Source organism: Sturnira hondurensis, unplaced genomic scaffold (assembly GCF_014824575.4).
Source record: "Sturnira hondurensis isolate 20B ecotype Veracruz unplaced genomic scaffold, ASM1482457v3 Scaffold0008321, whole genome shotgun sequence".
In the NCBI taxonomy this organism is placed as follows: domain Eukaryota; kingdom Metazoa; phylum Chordata; class Mammalia; order Chiroptera; family Phyllostomidae; genus Sturnira; species Sturnira hondurensis.
The window spans coordinates 7446-20564 of record NW_028080952.1 but is presented as its reverse complement, the minus strand read 5'-3'; the positions used below and the strand labels follow the sequence as shown (position 1 = coordinate 20564).

The 13119-nt window shown below is 33.6% G+C and overlaps 1 protein-coding gene across 1 annotated transcript; it reads right to left on the bottom strand.

Moving 5' to 3' along the window:
* Positions 1-11740: 11740 nt before the first annotated feature.
* Positions 11741-12688, bottom strand: OR52E2 (olfactory receptor family 52 subfamily E member 2). Its single transcript, XM_037054690.1, has one exon. It carries the CDS (start codon positions 12680-12682, stop codon positions 11741-11743), a length of 942 nt encoding a protein of 313 aa, XP_036910585.1. The 5' UTR covers positions 12683-12688.
* Positions 12689-13119: the final 431 nt, after the last annotated feature.

The following is a 13119-nucleotide window of genomic DNA, read 5'->3' as shown; positions in this document are numbered from 1 at the left end:
TAGGAAAATGTTAATGCTGCTGAAGACTAATTCCCAGAATGGTGAATAGTCCATTCATATAGTCACTGAAAAGAACAATTTTCCTAGAGAAGTGACTTTTGAGGCGTTTTTCTGCTCAATGTAAAGTTCTAAGTGGTTGATTGTCCCCAAATAAAAGTAATGTGAAAGCCAAATAGATTAGAATATCAGAGTACTTACCAGACAGTGTATACTTTGGAGAGCACTTTTCAAACTGGCTGCAGGATTAAGCATAAAATGTCAGAGGTGATTGGGTTTGTCTGCCACCAAAGGCTTCTGCTGATATATGAGGGTTTGCATATATTTCCTCCTGCAGTCATCTGCTACAGGGACACTAGACTCTCTGGAGACTGCAGCCAGGTGGGATCTTTCCTGGGAATAAGAATAAACATGGACTGATATTGCAAATCCATAGAGACAGTTAATACTAGGAACATGAAATAGGTATGTATACCTTGAATTTGGGACTGTTTTGGTTAGAGAGAGGTCCTTAACAACCAGGTATGGTAGAAATGTGGTAAATGTTATGCACAGTCTCTGACACTCTGGTGGGTTCAAACATTACTCCCCTGCCCCAGACAGAGTCAATGCACAGATGCTATGAGTCTGTGCATTCAAAGAAGTGATAAAAACAAACACCCTATGACACATATTTTTAACCTGGACTTTACTCATCAAGCCTGGATTTATCTTTCCACATTCACCATAAACTAAATATCCCTTTAAACCGCATTGTTCAAATTAGATTCCACTTCTCCCTTCTGAAATCTGCCTCTTCTTAGGGCCTCTTCATAATAAACTTTTATGCTTAACATTTCACAAGCCAAAAATGTGAATGTTTTGATCTCTTCTTCCCTACATTTTTGTACATTTAGATTGCACTACTTACTGAGACTCATTTACTTCTAGATGTTGATTTTTAATCCTTTAATATTTTGATAACAGTAAATATTGTTATTACTTTCATTTAATCAATGAAGAGAAGTGTTTCCCAGGAGGTCAAATAATCTGTCCAAGCCCTGGCTGGTGTAGCTCAGTGGATTGAGCGCGGGCCTGTGAACCAGACGATTGCGGTTCGATTCCCAGTCAGGGCACATGCCTGGGTTGCAGGCCAGTTCCCAGCAGGGGACACATGAGAGGCAACCATACATTGATATTTCACTCCTTCCCTCCCCCTCTAAAGATAAATAAATAAAATATTAAAAAATAATCTGTCCAAGATCATCTAGGAGTTGCATGGTAGAGGTAAGATAGGAATTCAGATCGGTCAGATTCCTAATAACTAGACATATGTCATGCAATCAGGAAGGTCAGTCAATACCTGGGAAGTTACAAACTGAACAGTTGTCTGGAACTCTGTTATTTTCAGCATTCTAAACTGCCTACCATTTTATTCTCGGAGATAACCTCATTAATCTTATAGTTCAAAACCTTGGGACTAAGAAAATAATGCAAATAATATAAATTTTAAGGAGGAGTTTCATGAGGAGAAAGCAAACACATACTCATCCTCGTTTATCAATAGTCTAGGAAAAAAGTATTAAGTAGACCAAGGAGAGGAAGCATAACAAAGTTTTACTATAACCCTCCAACATAAAATCTTTTAGAGTTTATTATTATTACTTTTAGAATGCTAATGGGCTATCATTTGCATCCCCCTTGGTTGTAGAGTCAATTATCCAGCCCCGTTTACTCTTACTTTCTCTCTGAGGTTTTCTATAGGTTCTTGTCTTTAAAGAAATAGCTGAGCCACCTGGGTTCTTTTTAATTATTTATCGCTCTGGTGGTGTTATGTGTCTTTTGGCTCAATGCTCAACTTTGGGGACTAAGTTTATTTGTTCCAAGCTACAACAGGGCAAGCAGCACATTTATTTTGTTAGTATCAATCTGTCCAGTCACTAGCACTGTGGAAGGACTATGGCAGCTTAATCAATATTTATTGAATGAATGGATTGCATTTTTTAAACTGTCACCATAAGATACATACTATTTTTACCTTGATTATTATTCCCATGTTACTATGTTTTCTATAGAATAAAAGAACAGATTTTAGACATTGTAGCACAGGCTCATGAATGTTTACATACTAATATAATATAATAACTATTTTGCATATGTTTAACTCACATATTAGATGTTGAAAAAATTTTATATGCAGATAATGTGTAAAAGTTTTTTGCATATAAATAATTTAAAATACATAATATTACCAGTGTAAAAAGTGAAGTATGTGTACAATATAATTATTAATATTTTCTCAAATAGATTTGAAATTCTTTTTCTGTAATAGAAAGAAAAAGAGTCAGTTGATGTCTGTTTTGACTCCCAGACCCCAGCAATAATGAAGACATGGCGTATAATATAGTTGGAATACAGATAAAAGCAGTGTCTCCACCGACAATTTTAGGTTTTGTTAATTTATTAATAAATAAGAATAGGTGACCATCTAAGGATATAATTTCAATTTCAGGATGATAGTGAAAAAATGAATTAAGTCCAAAATACAAAGAAAGGAATAAAAATGGTAAGATAAGAAATCACTAAAATACTGACATAATTAAAGAAATACTAAATATCTGACATAAATACAATACTAAAATATCTGACATAATTAGAGAAAATTAACAAAGCAGAAACCTGGCCACATAAAATTTGAGAATTTTATAAAAAATTTTTACTACGCACTATCAAGAATAAATACTGAAGACACAAAATTTATATTAGTAATGAAGACAGGAAATATTGCTAAAGATATTACTAACAATGAAAATATATTAAGTACATACAATAAACAACTTTTTTCTTTTTCCAGTAAAATAGATAACTGAGGGGAAATGGACAAATTATCTGAAAGACACTAGTCTTCATAAAATAACAAGAAAGGGAAAGACCGGGCAGTTCTTTATCTGTCAACAAAAGTCAATACACAATTGTTTTTTAAAACCTCAAAGTAAACTCCAGTAAAAAAGCTAAATTTTTTATTCATTTTAAGCATTTAACAACAACAACAAAAGGCCAAAGGTATAACAATCTTTTGAAGAATAAAACATTTCTTCATTAATTTCATGTGTTGACATCTAACCAATCACACTGTGAGAAACAACGAACAATAATTAATGTACCATGTGAATTTAGGTACAAACATAATAAAAATATCAAGTAGAGCACTGAATGTATAAAGATATAATATCATAACCAAGTAGAGTTTATCATAGAATATACATTTTTCAAAAATCATATATGTACTTCCCAGTGGCATAGAGAAAAAAACTACATGATCACTTCAACAGATAAAATATATTTTCATCATAATACCTCTGAGTAACATAGAAATGGGGCTACTACCTTGAGTTGACACACACACACACACATATATAATATGCTATAACTAGCATTGAAAAAATGAAAAGATATTCGACACTTTCACTCACTGACAGGTAAAGGTCAGAAGGTATTCATGAATACTCCTATTCAAAATTGTATTAGATGTCTAAGACACTGTAATATAGGGAAAGAAATAGAGAAAAGTACAAAAATTTAAAAGGATAGTATAAAGATGTTTACTCACAAATAATATGATTGTTTATGTAGAAATTCATAAATAGCAGTATAAAGAATACATGAGTTTAAGAAAAGTAAGTCAGGTAAAAAATAAAAAAGAAACTGAATCCCTAAATACTTGAAAAACAAGTTGCATAAATTTAGAATACCATTTACATCAAACAATCAAGATGTTTAATTAGGAACATCAAAATGTAAAAATAAACACAAAACACTTCTAAAATATATAAACTGAAAATTTCAAACCATTGCAGAAAACTTCAAAAGACCTATAGACCATGTTCACTGATTAGAGAACTCTATATTGTTAAGATAGCAATCCTTCCCAAAGGAGCATATTGACAGCACAGTTTTACTCACATTCTCGTTAGGTTTTGTTGTGGAAATTAACAAGTTGGTTGTATACTTTATGTGAAGATGCAAAACACCTACAATAGGCAAGACAAAGAAGACATTATACTACACCACTAGGTCTTAGGACCAACACTAAAGCAACTTTTACCCAGCAGTGTGGTGGTACTGACACAATGTTGGAGGGGGTAATTGTGTGGTCATGACCTCCAGTGAACCACAAGCTGGTCCCACACAATCAGAACCTCCTCGCCCCTCCTCTATCCTTAGAATGTGTGGTGTGCCCACCGTTCCTACAGTGGGAGTCGTTTTCAAGGAGGTGTCCTTGAGTGAGAAATGTATTAATGAGACCATCAGGACAGGACAGTGACTGGACCTAGTTAAGGCCTCTATATAAACTTAAGATTCTTGCAAGCAGGTGAGGAGATATACTGGTTTTGTGGCTGCAGGACAAACCTCACTTATGTTCCCTTGCTTTTTAAACCTGCCACCCACCATTGTGAAGTGATCAGCCTCTTTCTTCTGTGGCTCCTTGTCATTTGCATACAAAGGCCAGTTTCTGATATTCCTAGGAAATTCCCTGAGGTTGCAAACCAGTACAGAATAGACAAAGTGGCAACGACAGAATTCAATAGAATTTTTTCAATAAATGGAGCAATTTATATATAAAAATAAATTAATGAATACTGAACTTTATCATAAATTGATTTCATTTGAATCATAGACCAAACTATTACATGTAAAAGAAAAATATGTAGAATATTTTGATAACATGTTCACGACCTTGGATAACCAAGGACATAAAAAGATTAACCCTGAGGTAATGATAATTAATCACTTATAATTAATTAAAAGAAAGATCTTCTATTTATTGAATCATGCTTTTAAGAGAATGAGAAGACCATCCATCCCCCAGGAGTAAATATTCTCACTTTACCGATCTGCCAAAGGAAATATAGAGAACTCCTAAAAATCAGTAGGTAAAATACTAATTTATTTTTTAACTGAAGAGATTTAAAAGAAGATAATCCAGATAATAATCAAGGTTTGGTTAATCTGTACTTTTTGACCGTAAGGAAAAGCTGATGAGAGGTGGGCAAAAGAGAAAAATCTGTAGTAAGCCAGATCAGTCTCACCCCGCAGCAGATGCGATTGGGGCACCTTAGAAACTCCCTCATGAATGAACATCGATTGTTACATGAGTTAGTCACATTGTTGTTGTAAACATTATGCTACAACAAATGTTGTAAACATTTGTGGAAATTTGTGGAAATTTCAACAAATCTGAACTGTTGTTCCTGGGATATATAGAATAAAGTGATGAGATTCATTTTTGCATTTGTTTATTCACTTAATAAATATTAACAAGCATCCATTAGGTACCAGGGACCTACCTGGTAATAAAAAATGTGATAATAAACTAAAGAAGAAAGACTACTTCTGTTAGTGGAGGTTGTAAATAAAGGATGGGCAGTAAAATAAGTAATGTACGCATATATACCTTTCGCAGTAGCATTTAATACTATAAACATTAGTCTAATTCATTTTTCAGTTGCATCTGAAACCTTTTGATTGTTCACTTTTTCTCTACTTATTCTATTGGATACTGAAAAAGAAATCTTGAATTCTTAAAATATATCTGTGGATTTGACTGTATTTTCTTTCAACTCCATCGTTTTCCTTCATGTAATTTGGAGCTCCACAGTTATATTCATGGAACATTTAGTATAGTTATGTTTTCTTAAAGAATTGATTCTTTCATCATTATGTAACTTCCACCTTTATTTTTGACGGTGTTCCTTATCCTGAATTCTACTATGATTTAGGTTAATATCACTTCAGTTTCTTTTAAATACTATTTGCATGACTAATATTTTAACTTATCTATGAATTTATATATATTTAAATATTTTATTTACTTATTTTTTGAGAAAGGATGGGGAGGAGAAAGAGAGGGAGAGAAACATCAATGTGTGGCTGCCTATTTAACATCCCCTTCTAGGGACTTGGCCCACAATCCATGCACGTGTCCTGAATGGGAATTGACCCGACAACCCTTTGGTTCACAGTCCAGCACTCAATCCACTAAGCCACACCAGCCAGGGCTGAGTTTATATTTATAGTGTCTTTTTGTACACAACCTGTAGTTGGATATTGCTCTTTTATCTGATCTCACTATCTCCATCATGAATCAATGTGTTTAGACCATTTTCATTTGATGTAATTAGTAATATAGAAATAGGGAGGAAAAAATAGAGATTTCAGACATAATCTTGAGATCCAATCCTTTCTTGTTCCTTCCCTTTTTCCTTCCTCCCACCTTCTCTCCCTCTTTTTCTGCTCCCTCCCTCTCTTCCTTTCTTTTATTGCCTGTATAACCTGCTATATCCCTGCTGTGTGCTTGCCCTCTAATCAATGGAAGGGAAGAACATAGGGGAAGATTTTTTTGAAAATCTACATGATATAAGTCACTTCTTCAAATTTTGACTCCTTGTTTCAAATTGCCCAATTTTCTAACTTGACAGGTAATTGTCTTTGCATTTTATCTAAGTTTTATTTTTAATGTGTGGGAGAGATTAGTTATAGTAGACTCAATGCATTTTAGTCACAATGGACTACCTTACAAATACAATGTTCTAAACATAAATATAGATTTTAGGTAAGTGCTACGGGAGGAAAAAGGAAGGGGAATGAGGCAGCTGCTGTATATTCAGTAGAAGGTATATTGACCAGAATATTTAGGGTTGCAGATGATATGTGAGTGGATGTTCGAAGACAACAAAGTGTTTAATGAGGCAATCTTTGACAAAAGAGCATTGTATGGTGAGGAAGGAGGTGGGGAGCCCTGGGGGAGAGCAGGGCTGGGAATATAAGACAGAAAACTGTACTTGAACAAGACTTAAATAAAAAAAAAGAAGGCAAAAGCACTGAGGTTTTTACTGTTCTTAAAATCTGANGTTCTAAACATAAATATAGATTTTAGGTAAGTGCTACGGGAGGAAAAAGGAAGGGGAATGAGGCAGCTGCTGTATATTCAGTAGAAGGTATATTGACCAGAATATTTAGGGTTGCAGATGATATGCGAGTGGATGTTCGAAGACAACAAAGTGTTTAATGAGGCAATCTTTGACAAAAGAGCATTGTATGGTGAGGAAGGAGGTGGGGAGCCCTGGGGGGGAGCAGGGCTGGGAATATAAGACAGAAAACTGTACTTGAACAAGACTTAAATAAAAAAAAAGAGGCAAAAGCACTGAGGTTTTTACTGTTCTTAAAATCTGAATGAAATGACTTATTTCACTTAACATAATGCTCTTCAGAAATGAGGAAGCCAGTATAGTTTGAGAATGACATGCAAAGGAAAAATAGTAGGACAAAAAGTTCAAGGGTATTTCATGCACCCAACATATAGCATACACAGGTAACACTAATACCTTTGGCTTATAATATGAGTAAGAATGGCAGTCACTAGGGATTTTTTAAAATACATTTTCACAACTTTGTTAATGTCTCACATACAACAAAATAAACACATTTAAATCACACAGTTTAATATGTTTTGTTATATGTATTCAATTGTGAAACAATTGTCATGATAAACGTAATAAACATATCTTTTATCTTTTCAAATCTCTTCATGTGCCTATGAAATACATACCTATTGTCCTTCCCTAAAACCCATCCCACCTCTCACTGGCAGTGACTGCTTATGTTTGTTAGGTTATTTTTTTTACAAGTTTACATAGATGTAATAGGAATACATGCTTCTTTTCTTCTGGCATATGCTTGTTTTATCAAGCATGATTATTTAAAATCCATCCATGTATCAGTTTATTCCTTTAAAATGCTGAATTGTATTATATTTTGTGGAAATGCCTAAATTTGTCTTTTGGCATTGCTGATGTATATTTGAATCAGTTTCTGTTTTCAGATATTATGAATAAAGCAGCTATGATTTTTTTGTGTACAAGACTCAGTGTGAACATAGGCCACATTTATCCTAAGTAAAACCTAGAAGTAATGAGCAGTTTTAGTAATGTTACAGGATACAGAGTTAATATACAGAAGCCAATCTTTTTCTTATACAGCAACAATGAAGAAATGGAATTTGAAATTAAAGACATAATATAGTTAACATTAGCAACTGAAAAATAAATGTTTGGGTAGAAATTTTGAAAAATATGTACAGTATTAATGTGAGAAAAACTATAAAACTCTGAGAAAATATATTAAAATAATAAGCAAATGGAAAAATATTATATGTTCATAGGTAGGAAGACAATATTGTATTGATAATATTGTATTTTTCCCAAACTGATCTTTAAATTTAATACAATTCCAATAAAAAGACCAGCAAATTATTTGTGAATATTACAAACTGATTTTCAGTTTATATGGAGAATAAAATAGCAAATACAATATTAAAGGAAAAGAATAAAGTTGGAGAACTGACATTGGACTTCAAGGCTTGCTATAAACATACAGTGATTGAGAGAGTATGGTATTGGCAAAAGAATCAACAAACATAAATGAAACAAAAGCCCTGAAATAGATGCATGTAACAGTCAATAATCTTTGACAAAACAACAAAAGCAAAACAGTGAAGCAAATTCTTTTCAACAAATAATTCTGGAGCAATTGGGTATCTGCATGCAAAAACCCTAAAGAATTGCATGTTTTTGAAATCTTACTTCCACCCTGGCTGGTGTGACTCAGTGGACTGAATGCTGGCCTGTGAACCAAATGGTCGCTAGTTCCATTCCCAGTCAGGGCACATGCCTGGGTTGCTGGCCATGTCCCCAGTAGGGAGTATGTGAGAGGCAACCACACATTGATATTTCTCTCCCTTTCTTTCTCCTTCCTTTCCCCTCTCTCTAAAAGTAAACAAAATCTTTTTAAAAATGGGGAAATCTCACTTCCTATCAAACCTTACATAAATTTTACTACTGGCATGAAAAACATCATTGTCCCACCTCACACATTCAATACTCTCATTACATCTTTTGCTTAGGCCTACAATCTGGTCACATTCAATGAGAAAAAGCAGTTTAATTGAGTGAAAGTCAAATTATCTGAAGGAGCCACTGGGACTGAGTTTAGAAGATACTAATAAAGGCTGAAGTAGTGCCTGAGTTTTCTTTACATAGTCTCAATTTTCTCAAACCTGAGAAATTTACAAACTAAAGATTAGTCTGAAAGAATTTACCAGTTCCCAAATACATTTGGGTCACACATTCTTTACAAATATTCTTTCAATTCAGTCCTGAATTTGCCTAGTTTTGACCCCATAAATGACTGGATTTAAACAATGAAGGAAAACTACACATAGATGGGCCAGGAATATGTGAATGTAGCAAGGAATATTTCTATCAAACCTGTGAGTCAGAAAGGAGGAAAATACTGGTGTGTAAAAAGCTAAGATGACACAGACATGTGAACCACGTGTACTAAGTGCTTTGATTTAGGCATCCCAGGAAAGAAGACAGAGAACAGCTTGTAGCATTTGGACATAGGAGAGGACAATAAAGGTTAAGTAAAAGATGAGGGAAGCAATGGTAAATAAGTCATAGATGATGCTGACTTCCTTGATTTATCAATAAATTTAAAATAGCTTCAATACTATAAGTGGAACCTAAGCAACAAAACAATCAAATGAGCTAAACAAAACCAAAGATTTGAAAATAAAGAACAAACAGATAGTGACTAGAGGGGAAGGGGATAACAGGGGACAGAAAGGGAAGAAACAAGCCAAGGAACACGAATAGAGGACTCATGGACATGACAATGGGGTAGGTATTGACCGTGAGAGCAGAAGCAGGGGAGAGCAATGGGAGAATAATTGGAACGAGTGTAATTGAACAACAATAAAAAAGGAAAAAAGATTTTGTTTTGACAGCAGATTTAAAAAATTAAAATGCAAATTCCAGAAAACTGGTGTGGAACTGTTATTTAGCAAATGGAGAAGAAAGAAAATGTCAGTAAGTTTTATAAAGGAGGTAAACTTGGATTGTAGAGGAGTTTAACAAAGAATAGACATATCTCTAGAAAATGAAGACAAAGAAGTATGTTGAGTTTGATAGAAAAAGTGAACTTTGGAGAGATGTTTTGTGTGAAGAGATCAGCAAAATGGTAAATATCATATGCTAGCCATTAATAATAGCAAATAAAACCATAGTGTCAGAGATAGAAAGGAAAATATCTAAAGAAAATTGTGAAATAAAATCAGAGGCCCAAAAGACTGAGAGTGGCTCATGATAAAGGTACATGAGAGACAAGGCTATGACATAGCTGATGCACGAATTTAGGATTCAGGATACATGGAAGAGAAACATTTAATTAAGATTAAGAGATTATGAGCAGAGATGACAAAAGGTTATGGAGATAACTTCCCTCATACTACAAATAGAGGAAAAAAGAATAAATTCTGAAAATAATTATTTCCAAATTAAAAATGTTCCAAAGACTAAGAAGTAATGTGATATGCATACATACACATATCTGAATGTAATTTGTGATGGACTTAGAGAAAATTAGCATTTTTGCAATTTCTCTTAAATCAGAATTTCAAGACAATAATAATTGTCTTGTAAAATATCAACAAATTAGTTATGCATTTATATACTTGTGTGTACACATATAATGTACACATAATATACATATATACTTATATATTCTTCTATAATGTACCTATAATATACATAATCTTTATATTGTGTTTGATATTTGTAGTACTTTAGTTACATCATTTCAGCTTCATGATATTTTATATGAGAGATATTAAAAGAAAAACCACATACATCTCTAATAAAAACATTGTTGTCAAAGGAAACAATAAAAAACAAAACAGAGTAATATAAATAATTATGCTGATAATACTAATGGCTAATAATTATTTTTGTATCTACTGTTACCAACATGCATGACACTGTACTGTAATACTCTAGAAACAATTACATAATTAAGCCATCATGGCTTATCTTTGAAAAAAATATATTATTAAATTAAAAATTTAATAATCTTTGAAAGTTATACATTAAAGACAGACTAGTACTAAACTCAAGTTTTCTTTAACTGATGAAATCCTATGAGGAAAAACAACAAAGGAAACAACTACAAAGTGAGCCTAAAAATAAGTTAGAAAGCAGAACAGGTGAAAGAAACTTCTCTAGGCTGTAAGTGGTTCTTTATTTATGTTTACACCATAGTTTGGTTAGAAAAACATAAATGTATTTGCAACAGACTCTATACAAAAATTTATAACGGATCTTTTTGTAGCTTGTCACCTTCTTTCCATGTACAAAATCAGTATTTAATCTATGACATAATTTTGGATGTTTACAATATTTATGCTGAAATCACAAGATATTATAATACAGTCCTTGTAACAAAAGATTGACTGATTTCTGATTGAGAACTGAAGAAAAGGAAAACAATAATGAAGGATGAAAAAGTGAAGGAACAATTACAGAAAGGCTTAGAGATTAAAAAAAAGGAGTGGGAAACATTAAAAAAATTCCTAAGAATAAGATAAGGTAGCTAATGTACACAAAAAATATGGCACATTCGATAAATCCTACTTTATATCTACTGAAAACTATGATAAAAATCACATATAGAAACTCATAAGTCATTGTTTGTCATACAAATTGAATAATAAAGCTTAAATTTTCATTCTCTGAACTCATTGGTATGCTTAAACAAGGGAGCCAAAATAAATAAACATTTATCTCAAGCAGATTTAAATTTACTTAATATAACAAGATATTTTTCTGTTTAAAATTTTCATCTCATACATATTAGGTTCTATTTCTTTTTAATTACATTTTTTAAATAATATTTTCTTCAGACGGTCATAGATCTGCTTAGTTCTGACCCCATATATGACAGGGTTGAGTGTTGGTGGCACTATAACATAAAGATTCGCCAGAAGTATGTGGATATAGCGGGGGACATTTCGGCCAAAGCGATGTGTCATGAAGGAAAAGAGGGCTGGGGTATAGAAGGCGAGAATTATACAAACATGGGAACCACATGTGCTGAGAGACTTGAGTCGAGCTTCACGGGAAGGGAGACGGAAAACAGCACAGAGTATCTGAACATAAGAAAGGGCAATGGCTATAATATCAAAAAATAGGATTGAAATAGCACCCAAGCCATAGATGATATTGACCTTGATGCTGGCACAAGACAGACGAGCAAGACCCATGTGTTCACAGTAGGTATGAGGAATGACTCGATTCCCACAGAAAGGCAATCGCAAAATGAGAAATACAAATGGAATAACAGTAATAAATGACCTCACTAACACACCAAGACCAATCACAGAAACCACCTTGTTGGTGAGGATGGTGCTGTATTGGAGTGGGTTGCAGATGGCCACATAACGGTCATAAGCCATTGCCAAGAGGACTGCTGACTCCATACAAGTGAAGATGTGGATGAAAAACATCTGGGTGAGGCAGGCATCAAAGATTATCTCCCTAAGACCAAACCAGAAAATCCCAAGCATCTTAGGAATGGTTGCTGTGGAGAGACCCAAGTCAATGGTAGCCAACATGGCCAGGAAGTAGAACATAGGCTGGTGTAGGCTGCTCTCAGTCTGGATCACAAACATAATAGTGAGGTTCCCTGTGAGTGCAATGAGGTACACAACGAAAAAGGGGAAACCAATCCAGATATGGAGTGTTTCCAGTCCTGGAATGCCCAGTAACAAGAAGGAGGAGGGGTGGAACTGGGTGTCATTGGGAGAGGGCATCCTGCTAGGTAGCGTGTAAGTCCATGTTTCTTACAAATGCATGTTTGCCAATCTGTAGGACACCAGGTAAAACAGCAGTGTTTTAAACCTAAAGAAAAGTAACAGCATACAATTATGAATATTCTCTCTCTTAGTTAATTTACACAATTAAAAACATAATACATAAAAGCAATGTGTAGGAGTAAATTATCAATGAAAAGGTTTAAAAGAGGTTATTCAGTACATTGTAATAAAAAATTCTACATAATATATTCATCTTTCCTGGCATCTTTTCTATCTTTTAGAAAAACGATCTCATCTGCAATGGTCAATTCATTGGGATTATCCTAAGATTTTGCCTTAATACTATTTTGCCTTCATTAATTACCTTCTCTCATCATCACCAACATAATTTACTTTGAATTTTGACATTCAAAGGGTTCCATAAAGAGTTTTTT